The sequence below is a fragment of the Choloepus didactylus genome, chromosome 1, assembly GCF_015220235.1.
Source record: "Choloepus didactylus isolate mChoDid1 chromosome 1, mChoDid1.pri, whole genome shotgun sequence".
NCBI classification, from domain to species: Eukaryota; Metazoa; Chordata; class Mammalia; order Pilosa; family Megalonychidae; genus Choloepus; species Choloepus didactylus.
In genome coordinates this window covers 102,073,695-102,097,851 of record NC_051307.1, presented here as the reverse complement: position 1 = coordinate 102,097,851, position 24,157 = coordinate 102,073,695, and the positions used below count along the sequence as shown (strand labels likewise).

The 24,157-nt window shown below is 38.0% G+C and overlaps 1 protein-coding gene and 1 long non-coding RNA gene across 5 annotated transcripts in view; one reads left to right on the top strand and one right to left on the bottom strand.

Annotated features, from left to right (window-relative positions):
• TP63 (tumor protein p63) overlaps positions 1-14,469 on the top strand; it is a 242,520-nt gene extending 228,051 nt beyond the window's left edge. Inside the window, exons 11-14 of one of the 3 annotated variants that reach the window (XM_037838321.1) lie at positions 7,224-7,381; positions 9,513-9,657; positions 10,976-11,069; positions 14,075-14,469. In XM_037838321.1, coding sequence (XP_037694249.1) covers positions 7,224-7,381; positions 9,513-9,657; positions 10,976-11,069; positions 14,075-14,371 — 694 coding nt within the window. In that variant the 3' untranslated portion in view covers positions 14,372-14,469. Of the gene's footprint in view, positions 1-904; positions 1,020-7,223; positions 7,382-9,512; positions 9,658-10,975; positions 11,070-14,074 lie in introns of those variants that run through there. The other 2 variants (XM_037838330.1, XM_037838338.1) reach the window with 2 other exon arrangements.
• LOC119535955 lies at positions 5,518-22,367 on the bottom strand. 2 transcript variants are annotated; one of them, XR_005217321.1, is made up of 6 exons: positions 22,033-22,367; positions 12,834-12,919; positions 12,294-12,741; positions 10,314-10,488; positions 8,559-8,801; positions 5,518-7,269 (listed from the first exon to the last, which is right to left on the bottom strand). It is a non-coding gene; the product is annotated as an uncharacterized LOC119535955 (long non-coding RNA). The 2 variants fall into 2 exon arrangements; XR_005217320.1 differs by having other exon boundaries at positions 10,314-12,741.
• Between the last annotated feature and the right edge of the window lie 1,790 nt (positions 22,368-24,157).

Genomic DNA, 24,157 nt, shown 5'->3' with positions numbered 1-24,157 from the left:
CTGGTGAAATGGTTTTACTCAATCCCAGCAGTAACCAAAAAAAAAAAAAAAAATCTGTTCTTTTGCAAGGTATGGTCAAATGTGATCCAAAAAGCCTGTCTGGGAAAGAATTCCCAAACAGTTCATGGGGTTGCACAACCTTTAGCAAAATAAAAGGGTTTGTTTCTGGCATCTAGTTGGCATAATTGATTTCTTAATTATGCAGAAGTTGCTTTCATGAGTTTGATAGATGCATTTATAGGCCAAGTTTATGACTGAAAGGATTAAGATATGTATCCATCTCAATCTGGGCACATACAAAATGCTCATTAATAGTTCTTTACAAATGCATGATGACACAGCCCCCAAACAGATAAGATCATATTTCTTCACACTTCATATTTAGGCTAGACAAGAACAGTAATAAGGTATAATAATTGGGCAGATGACATTTTAGAGAAGATTACAGTTTATTCTTGTCACTGCATTCCCTTTTTCAATTAATTTAGTCAAGTAAAAGATATGCTAAGCACTTTGACCTATGTTGTCACAGTAGTTCACAGGAGAAGTGTGTATCAGAATCACCTGTGGAACTTGTTAAAAGTATATGCACCTGGGCCCAGCCTGGTCTTAGAAAGGATCTGGGGAAATGCATGATTTGGAAGTTCTGTAGGTGATTCTCATATTTTTGGTAAAGTACTACTGCCTTATTTCTTCTTCATAACAACCTTGAGAAGTAGAAGTCTCTGAGTAATTTTGGAGGAAAGTAAAAATGAAGAAGCAAAAAAAAAGTGGGTTTTCAGGCATTCTGTTCTCTCTATACTATGATCATGAAGGTAAGAGGAGTATGTTTCTGTATTCAATTGATTTGAATATATGAAGTCCTAAGTCTTCATCTTTTCTTTTCTCTGGTTCCTCTCTGCAGTCTCCTTTCAGCCTGCTTCAGGAATGAGCTTGTGGAGCCCCGGAGAGAAACTCCAAAACAATCTGAAGTCTTCTTTAGACATTCCAACCCCCCAAACCGATCAGTGTACCCATAGAACCCCATCTCTGCTCATTTTGAGCGTTTGTGTTTGTTTTGTTTCCATGTGTTGTGTGTTTTGTGTGTGTGTGTGTTGTGTGTATATCCAGCCCTCATAAGCAGGACTTGAAGAAACTGGCTCAGAGACCCAGCTGCTCAAAGGCACACAGCCACTAGTGAGAAAATCTTTTAAAGGGACTCAAAACTTTACAAGAAAGGACGTTTTTCTGCAGATTTTGTATCCCGGACATTTTTCTGCAGATTCTGTATCCTTGGATCTAGCATTGGATATGATCAGGAACCACTGTGTTTGTGAGCTTTTTTGTTGTTTCTTGGGAGGGAAAGGTCAGGTGTGGAGAGGGACACTGACATGTTTATTGGAACCCTTTTATGTTACCCTCTGTTGTGTTTCTAGAACTCATAAATAAGTTTTTGAGCAGGTCTCAAACTTAAGATGTCTTTTTAAGAAAAGGAGAAAAAAGTTCTTATTGTTTGTGCATCAGGCCTGTCAGGCCTGTTTAATGCTAGTCGTGCAGCAATATTGATTAGGAACAAACTAAGGCGTCAAGGGTACTGCTGGGCAGAAAGAGGGGATAATTACCAAAAATGGCCAATTTGGAGGCTGTTCTTTTCTTCTTCTGAGAACTTGCATTATTAGTATCCGTCCGTCAGATGTAGGTAGACTGTTCATTGATGCTGTGTCGGACCCTATCTCTACTACTGTATGTCAGCATCTGATACAATACACAGTCTTCCTGGCACATGGAAACCCTGGAGACCCACCCCCAAAACTGTTGTGTAGACTCCAAGGCAGGGAAATATGTTTCATGGTTTTAATAGGGAGGGAAAAATCACCCTAGCAATATTGCCCCAGGCAGTTCTATACTATTATTCAATGCCCCAAGTGAAGTTTAAACTCCCCTCCCAGATTGGAGCCCCTATCCCTTAATCCTACTGTAACACAATCCTACCATATTACTGATACTACTTAAATTCTTTTTTCTGGGAGGTTAAGATTTTAGTTAATTGATGTCCAAGCGGAGATAATGGTAAAGTCAATCTTCCTGGCCTAGAAATTAAAGATAGAAAGAGTAGAGAGCTTCCTCTCTTGATTCAAAGAGTTTAGAGAATCTGTTCCTTTTGATTTTAAAAACATGTCTTAAAATAACAGTGTAAAGACCTAAGAAATCCCCTTTCTTCCCCCTTCTCACCACACAGATCACAGCCCTTTACTCTGTGTCCCCAGGGCAATTTCTTGTTATTGAGGCTGTTATTTTATGAATGTGTGATTTTAATTTTCAATAAAATTTTGCATCTTGGTTTATCTTGCAGTTTTTTTTTTTCTTTTCTGTCTCTCTTGCTTGTTTTGGTTTTCCTTACATACTAGAATATTCTGATTTAAAGTCCTTGAAGTACCATGTGTAGGTCTAAAGAATAAGAATAACAGTCACAATATTCACTTTGGTTCTGTCTATACTTCTTTTGTCAGTATTTGGTAGCTTTTATTTAAGATATCATGTATCAAGAACATCAATCCTAAGAATAAATTACAATGCCTACACTATATTTTAGGCCTACGTGTATTTAATCATAGGGAGCCAGACATGAAAATATCATTTGTTGATATCTTTGAATGAGCCTGAAGTTGTACCATAAATTCACAAATATACTAATAGGAATTTAAAACAAATTCAAATGTTCTGAATAATTTGGCTTTCATGATATAGACTTTAGCAAATATTCAGTCAGAAAATATAGTGGAACTTGTTGTCCAGTACATTTTTTTATTACAGCAAATTATGTGTTTTGAGTAATTGCTTTTACAAGCATAATAAGTTGTACTAAATAAAAATAATTTAGTGGCTTATGCAAATACTTTTTAAGAAGTCGTGTTTGAGATACAAATAAGCTAGTAAAATTAGATGCTCTTGTTATATTTGCGAAATACTTTCAATTAATTTAATAACTTTGATTCACAAATCCCTTGAAGGGTTAGTGAGTATGTTTAGCTTGTCAACATTTGATTTTTTTTTTTTCAGTTTTTTTCTTTCACCCTGTGTTTATGTGTTTTTGATAGGATTACAGTTACTTTATATAAATGTATATTTTAACCTGAGGAAAATATTTGAAAGTTACAGTGGGCCTGCCTAAAGAATAACTGTGGCCCTTTTTCTTAGAAGCAAGATTACCCTGTTAGAGAGAAAAGATCACAGGCAGGACTGGGCAAAATTTAAAGGAGGTACAACTCCTTTCTGATGCTCCATGTCTTCCATTTTTACTGACCTTCCTTATACCAGGAATGTTCTACTCTACCCTCAACATCCCTTTCCTGTCTCAAATTCTGTACTCCTGAAATGGTTTGGTGAAATTCCTTTACCTTGAGGTATCACCAAATTCTACCAGAGAGTTGCTTTTTAATTGGCAGTGGAAGAATTTCTTTGGTAGAATTCTAGTCATCTCCTGGAAAATGGAGAAGATGATTTTGAAATGGAGAAGATGATTTTGAATGTCTTCCCAAGTATTTTGACATCTACCCCAGAGAGAGCCATTAGACCTGGAAAGAGGAGATATAATCTCTAATGTTGGATGGTCTAATGAGCACTTTCAGCTATGATATTCTGAATTTTATTCTTAGAAATATATATAGAAGCTTAAGTTGTTAAAGTTAAGAACTGGGATTTGACTTCACCAAGAATTCTCCTCAAACTACAAATACATGAAATATACCTGCCTTTCTACATCTGTTACACTAGATTCCTAGTAAATCTCTAGAAAAGCATTCAACATCCTGGGCCTTATATTTTTTTTCCCTGAGGAAAGCTGTATTCTCACTTTTTTTCTTTTTTGATGAGGTGGAGGAAAGAGTATAAGAAAGCCAGAAAGATAGAGACCCTATTGCCCTTGATCACTTTTTTCTATCTCTTCAGCTTCCCAAGAAATATTGGGGAGTGCTCACTCAAGGACTAGGACACTGTATTTGCAAAAGGAAAACAAACATGGTTCTTCTTCAAGGCCTTTAAATTGACCACACACTTATTCAGCCTCCCTCCTCTTTCCACAGTGTGCAGAAGTAATCACAATGCTCCTTTTATTTCAGGCATTGCAAACTTAATAATAAAAAGACTACCCTGATGTTCTTCTCTGTGACTTTAAAAACTCACTTCTACATTAAGGGGAGATACATTCAGAATTACAGACATTTTCAGACTCTGTCATACGCATGCATCCCTTCACCATAATTTCTGGATTTGCTCAATTAAGAATTTCTGCCACCTCTGACCACTTCCTCCTATTCTTAAACATGTACCTACTATCTCCTTGACCAGGAACTAAAGTGTTAAACATTAGGGGCTGGAGGGGAAGAGTGAAGTAAGGGATGTTTATTGACTGCTTATCACCAGGCAATGTTTAGCACTCTTACATGATCTCATTTAATCTTCATAGCAAATCTTCCAGAGTGAGTAAAATGTCTGTTCTACAAGTTAAGAAAATGAAACTCAGGACACTGCATACCATCCAAAGTCACTTAATTAGTTTGTATCAGATACAGAAGTTGAACACAGAGGTTGACTCCAAAATCCATCTTCCTTCTTTGTTCATCTGTGCTTTCTGACTTACCTTCTTCAGAAAAGGCTTATAATAGAAAGCTTATAATAAAAATCATAAATGAGATAATCAAATACATTCAATTAAAGATCACAAAGAGAAAGGGAGAAAGAAGTTGTAAAAGAATTTGGAAGAAGATATTTGCTATAACTGAGGGTCCAGTGAAAATGCAGAGCTTTGTGATGTATTCTTAATTTCCTAATGGTGGACATTAATCATTCAAGCAGTGCTTTCTGATAGCTCGTGCTATTCATTCATCTGGTTTAGGATCTGGTTTAGGAAAACAGGAGATATAGGTCAGCGGTTTCTTTAAGCTATGAAGTACCAACTTGCCTCTGGAGTTTGAAGTACTTGGCATCATAGATGCTTAGATCGTGGGCAGAGCTAGTTAGAAGAAGCAGCAGCTGGCAAAGCATCTTTGCTACCTTTCCCTGTGCTTTCCTACTTTCATAAAGATTTAAGGATGTTCTTTGTATATCAAAATGTGCTAAGTCTTGTGCAAAACACCCACACCAGGGCATGGAGTAGATTTGGAAGTGCTTGGGTGATAGCTGGACCAGTTCCCTTTACCATATCCCTCATTCCTTGTTCTAACTCAGTCACACACTTTTGTCTTACTGCTTCACCCATTTCCTGATTCTGTAACCTATGACACACCATTGTTGTATCTCCAGGAAGGTGCCACAGAGTGAAACAAAGAACTGTTGGACTGGGGGCCAGGAGACCTGGTTCTACTCCTGCAAAGGTTCCATTTAGCATTGTGTGATTTGGGGGCACATTTTTTCTCAGAGTTTTGTATTTACCCATCTGTATAATAGGAATAAGAATCCTTGCCCTGCCACGTCCTGCCCCACAGGGACATTATGAGAATCAATCAGAAAATGAATAAAGAAGAGCTTGGTAATATGAAGTGTTTTGCTGTTGGGAAGGTTTATTACATAAACACTTGTCTATGCATGTGAATCTATAATTTTGAGTAACTGAGAAAAGGGCTAAAAAGAAAAATCAGTGTCCCCCTACCTTAAAGGCAGGGATTTTAAAATAGAGCTAAATTGTTAATTCCATGTTAATCGTCTGCTCACTTATGCAAATGAATGTACAGCACATTGTTCCCTTTCCTTTAGCTGTAGCTCTTCACCTCTATGGCCTGGAGCCTTCCTTGTTTCTGTATAATTATGGAGAATGCAGAATGGCAGCTTCAACGACCAATACCTATTACTGTTGCACTCAAGATGAATCACATTTCAAATAATGACCAGAAGTGCTGCTTTTGTTGTTGTTTAACATGGAACTCTTATTAGGCCATATTTGCTTGAGAACCAAGTTAAATTACAGAGTCTCCAAAATTAGGGAAAAATAAAACTATTAAAAAAAAAAGTTTTTATCTCTCCTCTACAGTTTTTATCTCTTCCTACAGCAGGACGGAGGCAAATAGGAACAAAACAATACATTTTGTTTGAGGACTGTAAGAGAGGAGCATAACCCACCAGAGGTCAGAAATATGTTTAAAGCCAAGACTTCATTCTGTGATCATGATAATTACTCACTGTAAATGTTACACTCTTTATATAACTTCCTTGTCTTTTTTTTTTTAACTTCAGTTCTCATCATAGCCCTACAAAATAGGTTGTATCCACTAATCTCTGGGCTTCTCAAAGTTGGGACCATGTCTGATTAGTTTTCCCAGCTCTGTTATCTAACTAATGAACTAAATGTTTATGTGTATAGCTTATACAGTTTTCTTGGGTAAATACTGAGGCAGGGATGTTAATATCCCTAGTTTTTTGTGTGTTTTGTTGTTGTTTTGTTTTTTTTTAAGTCAGAGAGAACAGTTGAGTAGAGAATATCATCTGCAATATAACTCATATTATGATGAACCAATTCTGGTACATCTCCAAATTAAAGTTTATGCTGAATGGAAAACTGTTCATTTTTTCCTTTGTCTCCCAGAAGACTTATGGAAAGTCATCAGACAGTTGTTTGAGCTTCAGGGTTCTCTTGCATAAAGGGGCTGTTGACATTCCAACAGGTTTTCTCATGACCCATGAACATCTCAGCTGAGAAAACATGTCTCCAAGATAGGGCCTCTGCATGACAGCAAGGTGTACTGCCAAATGTCCTGTTCGACTGGCTTTGCAGTTATTTTCTGCATATCCCAAATGGTCTGGGAAGTTCCAAATGGAATGCCTCAGCTGCAATTTGACCTTGGCACTTCCATGTCATTCACGAGCTATTGGGCCTTTGCTCGGTTCTTCTCCTTTATTGTACTTCAAATTTGTTTAGGTTGACGGACAAGAGGAGGGAGGGTTATGGAGCAAATAACAGAGGGAAAAGGAGGCTATATTTATTTTACTCCTCACAAAGGAGATACTTGAGGAAGTACTCATGTTTATACTTTGCCCATTCAGAAAACATATGACTTGGTGATAGCCTTTCAACCCCTCCCTAGTTAGAAAATTTTCTCTGGTGGAAACAAAAATAACTTATCAATCTTGTAGGAATACCTTTGCAAATGTACAGTTCTAGACAATGCTTTAAACTGAGACTTGTTTTAAAAGACCAATCCTTGCTCTTCACTGTTCCATGCTCACCATCACTCCGGTGTTTGTGTTTCTAGGACCTCGATGCAGTCTCAGTCTTCATATGGTAACAGCTCCCCACCTCTGAACAAAATGAACAGCATGAACAAGCTGCCATCCGTGAGCCAGCTTATCAACCCTCAGCAGCGTAACGCCCTCACTCCTACCACAATTCCTGATGGCATGGGAGCCAACAGTAAGAGCATTTCCCTTTAGCTACAACTGAAGGGTCAACATGGACAGCATAGGAGAAGACTCTGGGATGGGGATGGGCATGCTCTTCAGCTAATTGAGAGATACAGTGGGACAGATGAGACGGAAGCTGAGTGGCTTGGGTTTCTCAGAGTAAACTCTCACTTTTGAGAGGTATGGTTCATTCCAAAGCACACTGGTGGAGATTGAGAAAGCTGTTCCTTTAGCTAAGGATAGGCATCTCTGTGAAAAGAACAGTCCACTGTCTGTCAAGCTCGCTGGGGCCCTACCTCCTGCAAACATTTGAGATAGTTGAAAGGAAATGTAGCTAACCTGTGGGAAGTACCATGGGATAGTAGACTTAAAATCGAGAGAATTGGATTTTAGTCCATACTCTTTTGCAAAATTAGCTGCATAACTGTGGACAAGTCTCTGCTCTAATGCTCAGTTTTTCATCCATAAAATTATCACTTTACACATTTAATACTATATAATTGTGTTATTACAATCTTGGCCTCTCAGTTTGTCTACACCATACCATAAAGAGTCAGTAGGGAATTGATCTATAGAGAAAAAGGCCTCCCCTTTCCTTATTCCCTCAAAAATTACTCCTACCAACTAAGCATAAAACTAGATGTGAAAGCAGCAGTGTGAGAATTGGGCCTCCAAGTGGATGATTTTTGGCCTCTAGCTTTGTAATAAATCTAATTATTGTGACCAATAGAACTAAAATCTAGCAAAGTGGATGCCTTAACTTGAAAAGAAAAGATGATGGTAAAAATGCAAAAGGATGTAAAATATCCTCAAGTATGTAGAAGACTGAGCAGTTCATAGATAACATTCTGAAATCTAAAAACCCGTGGCTCAATCCTGTCCTTTGAAATCCCTCATGATTTTGATTAAGCATTTTAACTGAAATTTCAGTGTTACCTTGAAGAGACTGAGTTTTCTTAAAGAAGTATTCAGGGTCTAGGATTGTGGCCCTCCTGTAGTCTGGTGATGTTCATATTTTATTGAGATAAGGAAGTTTGTGGTACGGTTACCTGGTATGGCAACAGAGAACTTACAGCTGCCAAACTGTTCTCTCCTAGTGATAAATGTATCCTGAGGCATAAAACCTGACCCCTTAGCAGGTCTGCTATTTTTACACTGAAAGGGATAGAAAGAATTTATTTTTTTACCTTATTTTCATTCCTGTGATCTCTTGGAGTCCTCGGTTTGTTTCGTGGGATGACAAAATAGTGGTAGTGTTGATGACCCTCCACATTTGTATACCTTACAGTTTACCTACTTTTTCTTATTTATATTTCACAACTATCCTTTTAAATAGTCAGGAAGTCAGAGGGGAAAACAGATTGAGACACGATAAGTCTATGCTTTTTGGTCGGCAAAGTAGTCCAGAGGGCTTTTCCATTTTTTTTTACCTAAAAAACAAAATTTAATTGATAAGTATTGTTGGAATTAAGTTTTTCATCTCTATAGGTGAATGTTTGCAGTTTATGGTTTAGTGAAATGTCAGTAAGTTTTGGTGTTTTTTCCTGCATACAATCTAGAAATGGACCAAAGAAAGACTTATAATCTGTAATTACCCTCTTCCTTATTAGGCTTGTGCTTCCCTACAAATATTGCAATAAATACTCCTACTCCCAAATAAATCTCCCAAAAGTCACTTTCTCACTCACAGATATGTTCATTTGTTCACTTAAGTTTACTGCGACCTCACTCCATGCCCGGCACTGTGCCAGGGTCTCCAGGGTCCAGACATGTATAAGATAAAGTCTCTATTCTTGAGGAGATTAGTCTAGTGAAGGAGACAGAAATATAATCCATGAAGGCAAATGGAAGAAAGAATAGATTAGCATTAGGACAGAAAATTGGAAGAAGATAAAGGGGTGGAAAGAGATTGTCCTAAGAGAAAGTACAAATACCAAGAAGTATATAATTAGTTTGGAGTTTGGTAACTATTCTGTTTTACTAGACATAGTATGCATGAAGGGGTATAGTGAGAGACAGGACCAAAAAGGAAGACTGGTAGTTTAGGCTCTTGGTAACGTTAAACCAGGCAAGATGGACCAGTAGGATGGTGGGATGTGATGATGGCAGTAACCCTCTCTGTTCCTCCTGCTTCTGTTCAGTTCCTATGATGGGCACCCACATGCCAATGGCTGGAGACATGAATGGACTCAGCCCCACCCAAGCCCTCCCTCCCCCACTCTCCATGCCATCCACCTCCCACTGCACCCCCCCACCTCCGTACCCCACAGATTGCAGCATTGTCAGGTGAGTCCACAGAATGTGCCCCTGAGGGCCTGTCCTCAGTGTCTCTGGGTGGTGGAGGGTGAACATTGTCAAAGTGAATACAACAGTTTGGAAGAAAGGAAGCAACCCCATGGTTGAAGTATGGGCCACTATTATTTCTGATCTACAAAGTGGTCAGCATCGTTCTATCAAGGAAAACTACTATAATCAGCATGGGAAAAAGTGAAAATGTGTGTCTATGGGCATATTGTTTTTCATGCCTGTTTCTCCCATCTTCACTTACTCCTTGCCTCCTACCTCACATTTTTACTCCTGTCAGTTGTAGCCCTCAAATTGGTGCTCAGGGCTGGGTTTCCAAAAATGGCAGTAAACTTGCTATCTTGCTCCCTTTCCTGCTTTCTAGGCCTCATAGCTCTCATCATGGAACCATTATTTTGGAATTGGGTGTCCATAAAAAAAGGGTTGGCAAAATGATAGGGATTTTCAAGAACCTGATGGCCTCTTCTGCTTTGCCATATGGGAAATGGTTACACTCCAGGGAAGGGAAGTTCAGATACCAAAAGAAAGAAATGTATGAAGCCTGAATGGTCTGCTTCCCACAAAGGCAAGAGGAGGCTCTCAATCCCACACCTAGTGCACATCTTCCTCTTCTGCTACATGTGCAGAATGGGTCTTACATTTGGCTGTGGGGATGATTTGTGTTAGTCCTCATGCAGTTGATACAATAGGACTAGCAGATGTCAGTCGCTGAGATGGGCAAAGTTCATGGCTTATCCCACCCAGGTTCTGGCTCTGTGACAATGGTGGCATCATCATTGTGAGACCAGCACCAAAGCAGAGGTGATCTGTATTCTAAGGAGAATATAAATCAAAAAGCATTAAACATTTCATAGAATAATGGCCTACAGTTTTTTTTTTTATAACTACATGAACCTCATGCAGAAACCCAAAGTACAAAACGATTGAAAACAGCTCTTTCAAAATGAAGAGCCAGGTGGTGACAGGGCTGGGAACCTGACCCAGTTGAGTCCTTCCCTGCCCCCTTGCAACAGTTTCTAAGGTACTTACTCAGATCCTGAGAAATTTCACAGATCACCATTTCAAAGTCCCTGCTTTACAGGAATCCTTATAGTTGATTTTAATGTCTGAAGACCTAAAGTTCCAGTCACCAATCATCCCCAAACCTGAAATCCAAGGCCCACATATATTTCATCTGCCCCTCATCTCTTCTGTAGGGCATCCAAGGGCAAAATGTTGGGTTTTCTTTTATCTCGCCAATGCAGTTGGGGTGAACTTTCTTTTTCTGTTTCCTCCTTCCTCTTCCCTCCTCCCTCTGCAGTTTCTTAGCGAGGTTGGGCTGTTCATCATGTCTGGACTATTTCACGACCCAGGGGCTGACCACCATCTATCAGATTGAGCATTACTCCATGGATGTAAGTAACTGTTAGAATTTTCTCTTGAGTTTTATTTCTTCATTTCCCTCTGGTGACATCCACCTAGTGGTTCAATCTCCCCTAGTTTTAATAAAATTTGTTTTGTGGTACCCCCAATATTCAATTTTGATGGAACCCATCATCATCTTAGAAAGATTCCCAGACATCTGCCTGCAAATATTAGAAACTTAGCAATCAGTCTTCCTCAGGGTGCTTTCTCAGTCAGCAATTGTTCCTTGCACACTTACTATGTGCATAATGGGAAAAAGGAGATATAAATCCCACCCTGCAGGGAATTTATAATGGGAATTTATGAAGAAAATTTGTAATTTCTAAAGAACTCAGATAACTTTTTGGATGCCCTCATTAATCTGTATAAGACCCTGGGGAGGATAGCATGAAGCAGGTGGTGGTGCTCTCACTTATAACATGAAGAGTTGACAATATTTACCACGATAAGTTGATGACAGGACCAGGAATATAATGCTGGAGTATAAGCTTCTAGTCTATTTCTCCATTAACTAGCCTTTTCTGCCTCTCCTTAAAGTAGAACCTTAAGGGGCATTTTCCTCTCCATTAGAACTACATGTTCCTTCATTCATTTTCAATTCTATCAGAATAAGACCCAGCCATCCTTGATCATTGAAAAGATTGCTGGCCATGGGTTCAAGTCCCAACCATGCTTTTTAGTAGTTATAAGAATTTGGAGTTGTCACTTTACCTCTCTAGGTCTCAGGTAATCTAATTGGGGTTTTATATTCTTCGATTTGTCTTTTCAAACAAACTGGATGGGACTTTTTCTTGCTTTGTATTTCCCTTGAACTGCTGCTCACATGGGACTTGTCTTGATCTGATTTACAGCAATTAAATTTTTCTCCTGGTCTGCTCTTCATATTGCTCTCTTTGGGGTTTACTATCCTCTTTTCCAGCTTCCATAGGGAGCTTTGGACTATGGAAGAAGCTGTCTCAGTCTTTACTGCTGCTTCTGCAGTTGGGCCTTCTTTATATCCCTCCTTGAGCACCGATGCTAGAGATGCCCCTTCAGCATGAGAATGCCCCAACCCTGTGGTGACAAGAATATGCTGTGCTGCCCCTATGTCCACCCCTCTCTACCCCACAAATCAATCCTGGTTCATGCTCCCTGATGGAATAAATTATAAGTGAAAGCTATAGAGAAAGCTTTAAGACTAAGTTCCCAGAGGATTCTGATAACTTTGCAATCACCTTGGTTCACTGAAGAGAAGAGAGTTGCCCTGTGGTTGATAGAGCATGGCTACGTCCTATAGTGGAGTCCTGTATGCTAGAGTAGGGAATCTGTCCCTTCCCTGTATTTTTAAAGTTATGCTTTCCACTTGCTCACTTGTCCTAACTGAGGAACATGTCAGATTGATCCATTGGCTGTTAGGATCTGCAGATGTTCTTCACAAGTCCATCTCTGATGTTATTTGCTAGATTTTGTGCAGATCTCTGGTCCACAGCTTTCTATTTGTCAGTCATCAATTAAAATCTGTTTGGAGAATCATGAAGATTAATGGAGTCTCATTTGCAAAGAGTGTTGGACTTCTTAGAGGGTCAGAAGTATAAAGCACTCTACTCAGTTATCTATTTGTGGATTATCTTCTTTAGAATGTATTCTGGTGCTGGAATAGGAAATTGGAGTACTTCTGATGACCTGAGAATTCAAATCATGGAAAAAAATGATACCATACTGCAAATTTCTGAATTGGGAAATTCTGGGAAGCTATCCAATTTCCTCATCCTCACCTCAGCTTCTTCCTGCTCATTACTGGAAATAGACACTTCTTTCTCAGCTTGTTTCTCTGCACCGGCCTGTTATGTGGCATTGCTTCCTAGGAAAGGAATATCATTAAACATGATGGTTTTCTTAAGTATCACCTATAAAAATGCAAAGATAGATTAATAATATAACAATAAAAATCGCCAAGATTTTATATAGTGTTTTATGCTTTACAAAATACATTCATATCCACATTTACATATAAACCCACAATATGTGTTGACCAGAAAAGGAATTCTATTCTGATTTTACCAATAAAGAAACTGAGGCCAATAGAGAATGGGTGAATTGTTGATGGTCTATAGGCAGCCAGTGATAGACTAGGAACCTCTGTCAAGGTCTTCAGATTCCAAGCACAGTGTGGCAGTGTGCTTTCCACCACACCACACTGCCTCCATAAAAAAATGTGAGCTAAAACTGAAACAAGCCAATGAAGAACTAATGTAGATAAATGTAAGCAGTGCCAACACAGTTGTTAAGAGTGACTCTATTTGAAATGCCTTCCACCCCATCAGTAGAAAATGGATACAATTGTTCTGCATTTTGATACCCTGATTTATTCAAATTCCCTAGACATTTTGGCAAATAGAGCAGTCTTAGAAATTAAGATCAGTCGCTGTTCTGGGTCCCCATATCATTCACTTAGTTGTATGACTTTATACTTGTCAACCTCTCTGAACATCAGTTTTTCTGAGTGTAATGCCTGCTTTATCTACCACTATTCTGAGGATTAAATGAGATCAGAGACATAAAACAATTAATTCAGTACCTGGCATGTAGAAAGTGCTTAATACTTGCTAGTATCTTTTCTTATCCTCTCATCAGTGGTGCTGATGTTCCATTAATATCTTTCTGCATGTGACTAGAGCTAGGTGTATTTAAGATTCTGAGGGTACCTTTACCTTACATTGGGATTTTTGCCCTCTTATCTAACTACTATCCCCACTTCACCAATGAAGAAACCAAGGTCAGTAGAGAATAATTGAAGTATTATCCACAAGCGGAGACCCCACCTCAAGGATGTGCCTTGGTGCATATTTGCATATAGTGGTGAAGGCTATCAGAGAGAGAATTTTATTTTCCAATTTAAGAATCAACCATTCAGGTCAATTAAACCAGATCACTGGGGAATGACAAAACGATGTGGCCTAAATGTCAGTTTGTGTCTTTGCCCTAATTCTCCCCAACTCCCTTCCCTATTGCACAGGATTTGGCAAGTCTAAAAATCCCTGAGCAGTTCCGACATGCTATCTGGAAGGGCATCCTGGACCACCGGCAGCTCCACGACTTCTCCTCCCCTCCCCACCTCCTGCGGACCCCAAGCGGTGCCTCTACAGTCAGCGTGGGCTCCAGCGAAACCCGGGGCGAGCGTGTTATTGATGCTGTACGCTTCACTCTCCGCCAGACCATCTCCTTCCCACCCCGTGACGAGTGGAATGACTTCAACTTTGACATGGATGCTCGTCGGAACAAGCAGCAGCGCATCAAAGAGGAGGGGGAGTGAGCCCGATTGTCAGCCACCCCATCCTCTTCCCACCTGCCTGCCCCCCTGCAAGGCACTTCCTTTTGATATTCAAATCATGCTCCCAAACTCCTCTCCTTCCTCCTTTCAGTGTGATCTCTTAAGGGAAGGAGAAGTAAGAGGCTACCCTCTTACTATAACATCTGACCTATCATCTGGTTCTGTTTTCTGGCTTTAAGCCTTGAAGTCTATTACTTGTAGGACTAAAGTTGCCATACTGAGTGATGTGGGCAAAAAAAAAAATATATATATATATATAGGAAAGAAAACAGGGAGTATCTCCTTAAGCTGCAGAAATCTCTCATTGACTTTTACAAAGCATTTTCACCCTTATAGTCTAAGACTATATATATAAATATATAAATATATAGTATCTATTTTTGGGTGGGGGCATTGAATATTGTTTAAATTGTAATTTAAAGGAAAGGAAATTACAATGCACTTACATATTCTTTTTTTAATTTACTCTTTTTTTTCGGATGACTTATCTATACCCTTCTCACAAGGGAGACCATGTGTGATGTTGGGTATATAAACCTTGATGTTACGTATGAATGACATGAAAATGATGTACAGGTCCTTTCAGTTTTTTTTTTTTTTTTTTTTTAATGCTAAACACATGCATTAAGATTTACCATTGCTTATTTTGTACGATTCCCTATGTTGGTGCATTTTATGTTACTGATATGCCCACTAGTGATGGTGGTTCACTTTGGGGTTATTTAGTCCCATTACAAGAAAAATTGCATATTTGCACTATCACCCACGCTAGAGGCAAAGTCACATCCTACCTTGTTTTTGGTTGGGAACAGGCTATGTGGGTCATAGCCAAAATTCATAAAAAGTCTATGGCAACCTATTCAAAGACATCTGGTATCTTATGTGTCATATCAGTAACAACCTCAAATTTAATTAAATATCTTCTCCCTTGGTATTTATGGGGAAAACATTTGTTGCCATTACAGAAGGCTTAAAACTAAATTTCACTACTAGATTGACTAATTCAATTACACATTGGCTACTTTTGTTAAAGTTAAGGTTGATTTGTTTGGGATAAATGTCATCTACCTAGTTCTTACAGTGAAGTTATAATGTCTATTAAGAATATTCAGGATAAACAGGAATCATTCTAAAATCTTGAGTCTCTACTAAATAGTGAGATATCTTAGCAAGCCATGAATTGAAATTCTTAAAAAAATCTTTTGTAACCCTGATAATTTATTTGGAACATGTTTCTTTTAAGGACCCTCCTATTCTATAAACCACTGTATATAGAGCTTTGTTTGCCTTTATCTCTTTTGGGTTTAAAATGGGGGGGGGGTGATTTGGGAAATATGAAAGTGAAATTTGTTTCCCCATGGCATCAGTTGCATCACTGTATCGTTTTTCTTTTATATCAATAAGAGTTTCACTTTGTTGGAAAGTAACTGTGAGAATCCAATTACCCATACGTCTCCCTTCTGGACTGTGCAGACATAAAAGATGTACATACAGAGATCAAGGGATAAGACTTTAATGGGAGTATTGCTTGAACCACATAATCAAAGACATGTCCTCAATTTGGGGAAAAATTGTAAATGACAATATTCCCCTAGACCTTTCAGAAACATACTTTGTAGCAGAGATTTTTATTTCAAACTATAAAAACTATTTTGTATATATTCCAATGAGTTATAAAATCCTTCCTGCATTCTGGTAAAGGGCTATCATTGCATATAAGCTGCCCTTCTATTTTAAAGTGCAAAAAGGCTAATGTGGCTCTAAAATGTAATGTATGAGATTTCTCTGGAAAGTGTATATATGTTTTGCATGTGAAATTGCATACCTTGTATTTTTATTATTTTTTTTCTTCTTGGGATAGTGGGTTTTCCAGAACCACAGTTGAGACCTTTTTTTTATTGTTTTTATATTTTCATGGAAGCACCATTTAGTAAGAATAGAATGTCAAATAAGATATTCTCATAACTGTAAGATGGGGTGGGGAGGGAAAGTTGTTTTTTATTATTATTTTTTTTTTAATTTTGTATGTTTAAGAGAATGAGTCCTTGATTTCAAAGTTTTATTGTGCTTAACTGGTAATAAGCACTAGTTATTTGTGGAACAATCATGCCGCTTTGAAAACCCTTTCAAGGGGAAGAATGGTAGCTGTGCCTAAGCTCTGGTGGGAGGACAAATGGCTTCCGCTATTGTCCTGAGTGTTTGCATAAACCCTGTAGGACTTCTGAGATAATTCAGCACAATTCAAGTGACATTAGGAGCACTAGGAACTGGAAATTCCTGTACTCTGTGTATCTCATGGGTTTGGCATTAGCCACTAGGCATGACTGGCCTCACATCCTGGTGACAACTTAAGCTCTTTGAGTGTAGGGATGGATGTCTAGGATCAAGGGTGAAGGGATATATGACAGAGAACTGGGAGCAAACTTAATGGAGTTCTTGTGGTCTCAGCTTGATGCAATCAGTTGAAGAAGGAAAAGGTTTTATTTTGGAGATAGTTATAAACAGAAATGGAGAGCAGAACTTTCTTCATTAAATCCGTTGGCTTTTTATTTTCTTGATGTTCCTCTGAAATACAGGATGTGGGATGTTGAATGTTAAAGGGTTATTTTTTTTATTTTTATAATTGTACAAAAAATTAAGCAAATGTTAAACATTTTATATGCTTTCTTAATGTTTTTGAAAAGTCCTTTCTTATAGATGTTATGCATTTTTTTTAAAGCTTTGGTTGCTTGTCTTTTGGTATGTTGTGTTATGGTCTTTTGGTGAGCCAGAGGCAAATCTAACAAGCCATTTATGTTTGCCAGGACATGCAATAAAATAAATAAATAAATAAATAAATAAATAAAATGCATTGAGAAATGGTGTTTGTGTTGTGTGTGTGTGTGTGTGTGTGTGTGTGTGTGTGTCCTTTGATCTTATTTCTATTATTCAGGAAGAGGAAGAGACACTGAGAGAAACATTGAAGTTCCGATATTGAACTCAGAACAAAGATCCTTCTGTTCTGTTTTTAGCCAACCCAACAAGTAGAAAATACCTGCAAGGTATCCTCATTTGGTACATGAGACACAGGTCGAACAATTTTTTTGCTTGAGGCCAGAAAGTGTTTCCTTTGGGGCAGGGTCTAGACTGTAGATATTCCTAATGTCTAATTCAGTGAGCTCCCCGTTAAGCTCAATGGTGACCCCTCAGCACTGTTGGAGTGGAATGCAGACTACCCTGGGTTTATGTAGGAACAACATTGCAAATGGTGGGCTCCGACTGGGCCCTGCTCCCTTAAACTCAGTGTTACGTTTCGCTTTTGCAATTATGTATGTTGATTCAGACAATAAAATATCTTTTTCTACTACCTTTATGAAATAAAATGTTTAATGATTCTCTGAAGAAATGAGAAAGTACATTCTTCTATTGGGTGGCATTGAAAAGATATCATACCTTAGATTTATAAAGATTTTGCAGTCTACTATATATATCTTATATAACATTTAAAGTTATCAACTTCATTTCCTATTTATAGATGATACTCATACATTCATATAGAAAAGGTAGGTGCAGCTTAAGTTAAGGGTACCAAAAGATTACAATTCTTATTTCTCAAAAGCTAGGTGACAAATCCCCAAAAATGAAGTGGCTGATGCAATAAGGAAAACTAAAATATTATGAAAATGATTAATCTTTGATATACCATTCCAGATCTTTGGGACAAATTTTAGTGTTTTCTTTCTTTTTTTATCAGTTCTAACCATTTGTATGGATAACTATTTCATGAATTTTATTCTTTCTTAGAGGTCTTCTGAAGCACAGAGAAAACACACTTTTTTAAAAATAGAATAAAATTCATTCTCCTGCAATTATCATAGTTTCTTTTGAAACCCTTTATAAATCTAAAATACATTATGGAAAGTTAGTGATCTTATTTTTCCTATTTTACCATCCTAGAAATTATTTTATTATTACTTATCAATTAATTCTAATTAACAACAAAAAAAGACTAAAATATTTTTTAAAGGAAGAATAGTGAAATTCTCCAGAACTGTAGTGTCCAATATGGTAGCCACTAGCTCCCTAAAGCTACTGAGTACTTGAAGGGTGACTAGTTGAAATTAAGATGCGCTTATAAATGCAAAATACACACCAAATTTCACAGACTCATAAAGTATAAAAATAAAGAATGCAAAATAGCTCTCTGATAAATTTTTATATTGATTTCATGTTGATATGTAAACATTTGGGAGTAAATAAAATTTATTATTAAAATTAATTTTACCCATTTCTTATTTTTATGTACCTACTAAAAAATTTTAAAATTATATAAGTGCTTTTTGTTATATTTCTATTGGACAGCACTGGACTATAAAAGTGGTACAATAAGAAGCCTAGAAGTTTGGTGAAATGTATTCACTATTGTAAAGTTCTCACCGTTTTCTTACGGTGCTGCCCAAAAGTATTGCATCATCTTTCAAGACAATATCAAAGAACATAGGAGACACTATCTTTCTAGTCAGTTTTTAGCTTTTCTTGATAACTCAGAAATTTTCATTTTCTCCCCATAATGGCAAAGTGATTGAAATTAACAGAGGAAGATGTTTCACAATTGTTAAATCAGAAGATTAATATAAAGAGACAGTAGCACACTAGGCTCTAATGATGATGGTGAAATTGAACCTGTAAGTTAAATCTCAAACTTAATCTTCATATATTTTCTCAAACACAAGGCTCAATGACTGAGAAATATAGTTCTAAGGATAAAAAGGATGTGTGGTTCTCTCATCTAGTTACTAATTCAACAAGAAGAATTTCACCATATTTTGCAAGAAGAACCTGACCATCTTGTTCTTCAAAAATTACATGTGACAGTACTATTTAATCTCTTAGGATGCTTGTGCACCAAAATGTACCTAATATAGTTCACAAGAAGACAAATGCTGATGGTAAGTATGTATCAAAAGTAACTGGAAGGAAATAGATGATTTAGGGATTTAAAAACTCATTGGATTGATCATTTTAATTGATGAATATCAGTCTAAAAATATCTTGCAATTTTTGAGCAAAGATGGCCATCCTCTCTTTAAGAAATTACGAGTTATCAAAATTTCCAAAAACATCTTCAAGTACTGCATTTTGATAATGCAGGTGCAGATGCAAGATCAAGCTAGAATCTATCAGAGATGTTCTTGAAATCAGTATGTATAAGATATATATGTCTCAGATTGCATGATAATTGAGCAATTAATTGCTTTCAGAGGATATTTCCCACTTTGTGTGTATGTATCTCTGAATTCAGGAAAACAAATAATTTTAGGTTCACTATGCTTAAATTCTTATTAAAATGTCCAATAAAGTTGTTTTTCACTATCCCTTTATTAATTCTGAAACTCATTAATAAAATTATTCAAAATATAAAAAATAAAAAGTTAATTAAACCCAGATTGTAAATGGTGATGAGTATTTTTATCCTGGTATATTGAGAGTTATTAGAATAACTTATCTAATATTAATAATTACAAAACACTGAAGACATAATATCGATTAAACATGCTAGGGTTACTTAAGATTTGCATAGGTTCTTCTTTGGGGTTCAGTATCTGAATTATCTAAGAAAGTAATCCAGGGATCCCGTTTTGTATACAAGGCACTTCTCATAGCAAAACAAAAATATGGATTAAAGGACCTGAACATCAGTGGTGGGTACATATTGGAGCCTTCCTAGACCAAGGAAAATACCTATACACTTGAGACAGAGTATCCAGAGTCTGGCAGGAAGCAGTGTTCATTCTCCCCTCACCCACTATCTCTCATTTATAACCTACACTTTCCATTACCAGGTAAACTAGAATATAGGACACTTCCAGCTGTGAGTATAGATTTCCCAGCATCCTCTTTGTCCATGGAGTCTTGGTGTCCATTATCATTTTTCTGAACTTGAATAATAGTATATGTATCTTTTCCTGGTGCTTCAGACTCATTCCAAAAAAAAAAATCTATAGAAAGTTGTATAATTTTTCATGGGAATATGAAGGGGTAGAATGGAAAGAACATTGGACTGAGATAACCAGATGACAGACATTTCAGCATTTGTAAAATGAGGGGTTTGAAACCAAACCTGTCAGTATTTCAGTAACATCTCTTTTTTGGGGGGTGGGGGAGAGCTGAAGAACGGCATAAAATAACCCTGCCACTATAGGTATGAGGTTACAGTTTTAAGACAAATTACATTCAAAGATGTAATCTCTGTTAAATAGAGAACTAAGAATGTCTAGAAACTTGTCCCTTCTGTAAGCCAACTTTCATAGAGCACAAAACATATTTCTTTCAGAGAGGAGAAGTTTATCACTTTAAAAGTGGTGGTTTTAGAGTCAATGTAGGGTGTGCCCCTGAAATATATAAGATTTGTAACTCCCCACACTAATCCTGAATCTGTCTATGTGCCAACTCAGTGGCAAGTTCTGGCAGGTGAAATTTTCCTTTTGCATTTCTGATCACAATCCTATACCTAGGACCTTGCAAGAATAGAATTTCATAATTTGAGTAAAAGCTAGATACAGAGGGAAAAGAGTTGGGAAGAAAGTCCTAGCAGAGAGAGCTTGGCATAGGGAGCAACAGATAAAAAATTAAAAAATTGATGAGCGCTTTCACTCATCTGACATTTATCTATAATCTTGGGTTACTACAAATTTATCTGGAAAAAAGTATGGTATTTTGAATAACTGTTTAATATTCCTAAACTCTAGGTATAATCTTCTATAAGCCATGCTACTGTTGATCGTTCTGTCCTTCCATTTCTTAAAGTTTGCATCATCTACACCCAATATTCCTCCAACTTACCAATGCCTTCCTAATACTGCTCTGCCCTGTTAATGGATAAAAGAGAAAGCACTGGAAAGCACTCACAAGACCTAGGGTACAGCAAAGCCAGAATTTCAAATGGGAGTGAACGAAGAAAGAAAAGAAAGATCAACCCATTGTCAGATTCCAGGCTGTGAAATGAATAGAGAAAATTCTGCTGTGTCATTCCACAGGGCTTCCTGCCAAATACATTTTGGAAATGTTCACAAAGTTTGTTCTCAAGAATTCTGGAATTATACTTGCATCAAGGCACCAACACATTTGATATGGAGAATAAATGCTGAACTTTATAAAATCCCTGAGAGTGGTCATGAAAGAATGTTCTAGGAAACAGTACTTTTTTTTTTTTTTTTTTTCTGTGAATCACACCCAGTCAGAAGCCCTAGGAAACAGTTGCCTACCACCTGGTGTTCAAAATGGCGCTCAGGCTACTGGGAGTTTACTTTTTTTTTTTAAACTGCTTTTGGGATAGGGCATCCATCCTTGTCCCTTTCCTTTTGCTTTCTCAAGGACCCTAAGGTTTTGTCAACATAAGTGATTTACTCATAAGCAGCACAAATTCTAGCAAAATGATATGGTACTTATCTTTGAAAAACTCCCTTTTCCTGCCTGTTTACCTTTCTTTTCTGCCTGAGACATCCACACTGCATTCTATTCTCTACTCAAGCTGAATGTTAATTGCCTCTATGGTAGATAGAGCACCAGAATTATTTGCATTTTGCTAGGCATTTCAAACCGTTCCTTGGAAATTGTTCCTACCATCTCATTCTTACTGACCTCCTCCCTCAGGCCCACAATACCTTCAGATTCCTATGCAGGATCAGAAGTCCCACCAAAAGCTCAGCAGAAGGCATTGCTGGCTAGTGTTCAATCAGCATTTGGCAATCAACAGGAGTTCAGTCTTCCCAGAAACTGGCTTTCTTCTTCTCTGGTATAATATCCTATTCATGAGTACCTAACTTGGCTGTCTCACTTCTCCACCTTTCATCACCTTAGCCTCATTACTTCTTGTCCTGGGGTACAATACCACAGTTCTTTGCTCATCGTACAGCCTCTGTAACTCTTTGACCTCTCTTAGTGAGGGTGGCAGGAGCACTGAGTATCTGCCTCTCTCCCAAGATCATAATACATTCTTTCCTCCCCTGAGGAAAAGAGCTCCCTGTGTCTTGGCCAAAAGACCATTTGCTTATAAACTCCACTCCAATTATTTCCATGGTACTCTTGTGTAATGCCACGCTCTCCTCTTCACATTGGATGTGTTGGTTGCATCCATGGTGAGGAAACCAGAGGTGCTAAACTTTGTTGAGGTGTGAGAATCTGACAGGGCAAGTGGAGCTTATCAAAGGTTTGCACAGGGGTGGCATGTGAGCTTTGGCGCTATGAGAGTTTCCTTTGTTTCCTGTTCCAAGCATTACTCAGTTTCCCAGCACACTCTGATCTATGCAGAGCTGGTGGGAAATTCAGAGTTCAGACAGAGACACTGTTCTATGATCAGAGATGTGCTGATTAAGAAGAAACTTTAGGGGTTGTCTAGTTCAACCTCCTCATTTTATGGAGTAGGAAACTGACGCCCAGACAGGAAAAGAGCTTGTCCAGGATCTCACAGCAATTCATTTAACCAACAGCAAGTAAGAACCACATGGTCCATCTCTTTCTTTCCTATTTTCAGTGTAACACAGCTCAGCCTCTAATTAAAGAGATCTGTCTTCCAGACCATAGCAAGGCCCTCTTAATTATTATTGCTGCTGCTGTTGTTACTGTTATTATTACTCTCTCTAACTCAGTGCAACTTGGCAATGAATACTTTTGAGTGCTGCTTACAAGTGGATCTTTCTGTGTGTGCTAACGTTTAGCTACAAACACATTTCGCCCAAAGCACTGTGTGGAATTAACACAAAGGTGCAGAAACCATTTGCAAATTTTATACTTCTGGTGCTATTCAAATCACCTCTGCCACTTGGCTTGATCATTTTTTGAAGGCAAAAAATATTTTCATTGTGGGTGCCTGGATTAAGGATGAATAAGACCTCTGTCTCCCCTTAGAAAAAAAAAAAAGAAAAAAATATATATATGCATTTCTCAGCTACTTCCAGTTCTATCCTTTTAGAAAACCCAGGTGCCCCTTGGTAAAGAAAGACATCATCCTTACCTTAGGTTTGGCACCCCTTAGAGGGATGCAGCAAGTATCCTTCCCAGCTGAGCAATCTTCTGAAGCCAAGGAAAGCCTGGGCCTAATGATTTTGTACCACATCTTGCACAGTAAAAGGCTTTTTAAAGGAGTCTGTCTGGATGAATTGTGATGGGTTCTTCAACCTCATGCTACCTCCTCAATTGTGAAAACCTTCACTTGCTTCCAAGTCTACAGACACCAGTGCAGACCTGCTGGGCAACATAATCATGGCTTGGAGACATTATGTACATAGCAGGGCAACTACGTATCACAAACTTGAGACAGTCACCTAGGGACACCCCAGACCACCTTGAGCCATCTCTGACTGACAAACCCACACTTGGAGACTTTGCTTTCTGAATATGCGGCATAGACAGTGCACACTCTGGCTTTCAAAGACATACCCACTTCCTCCCCTGAACCTCATCCTTAAGGCCCTACCTAGACTCTGGGCTGGATTGGTTCCCAATTGGACAGGAAGACTTGGTCCCTGAAGAACCAATGTGTGGTCTATAGCAGTCCTTATATTTTCTTTAACAGATGAGAAAGGTAGAAAAAGCCACAGGTACAGAAGAAAGATGTAATGTGCTCAGCACAAGATTCCTTAAAGCTAAGGACTAAGTGATGGGAAGAGTCTTAGGGAACTGGGTTTTACCTATCAATTTTCTAATCACTAGAAGGTTGGTTTAAATCAATCAAATGTAGTTTCAGGTCCTCACCAGTCATGTAGTCTAGACCAAGAGTTACAAATTCCT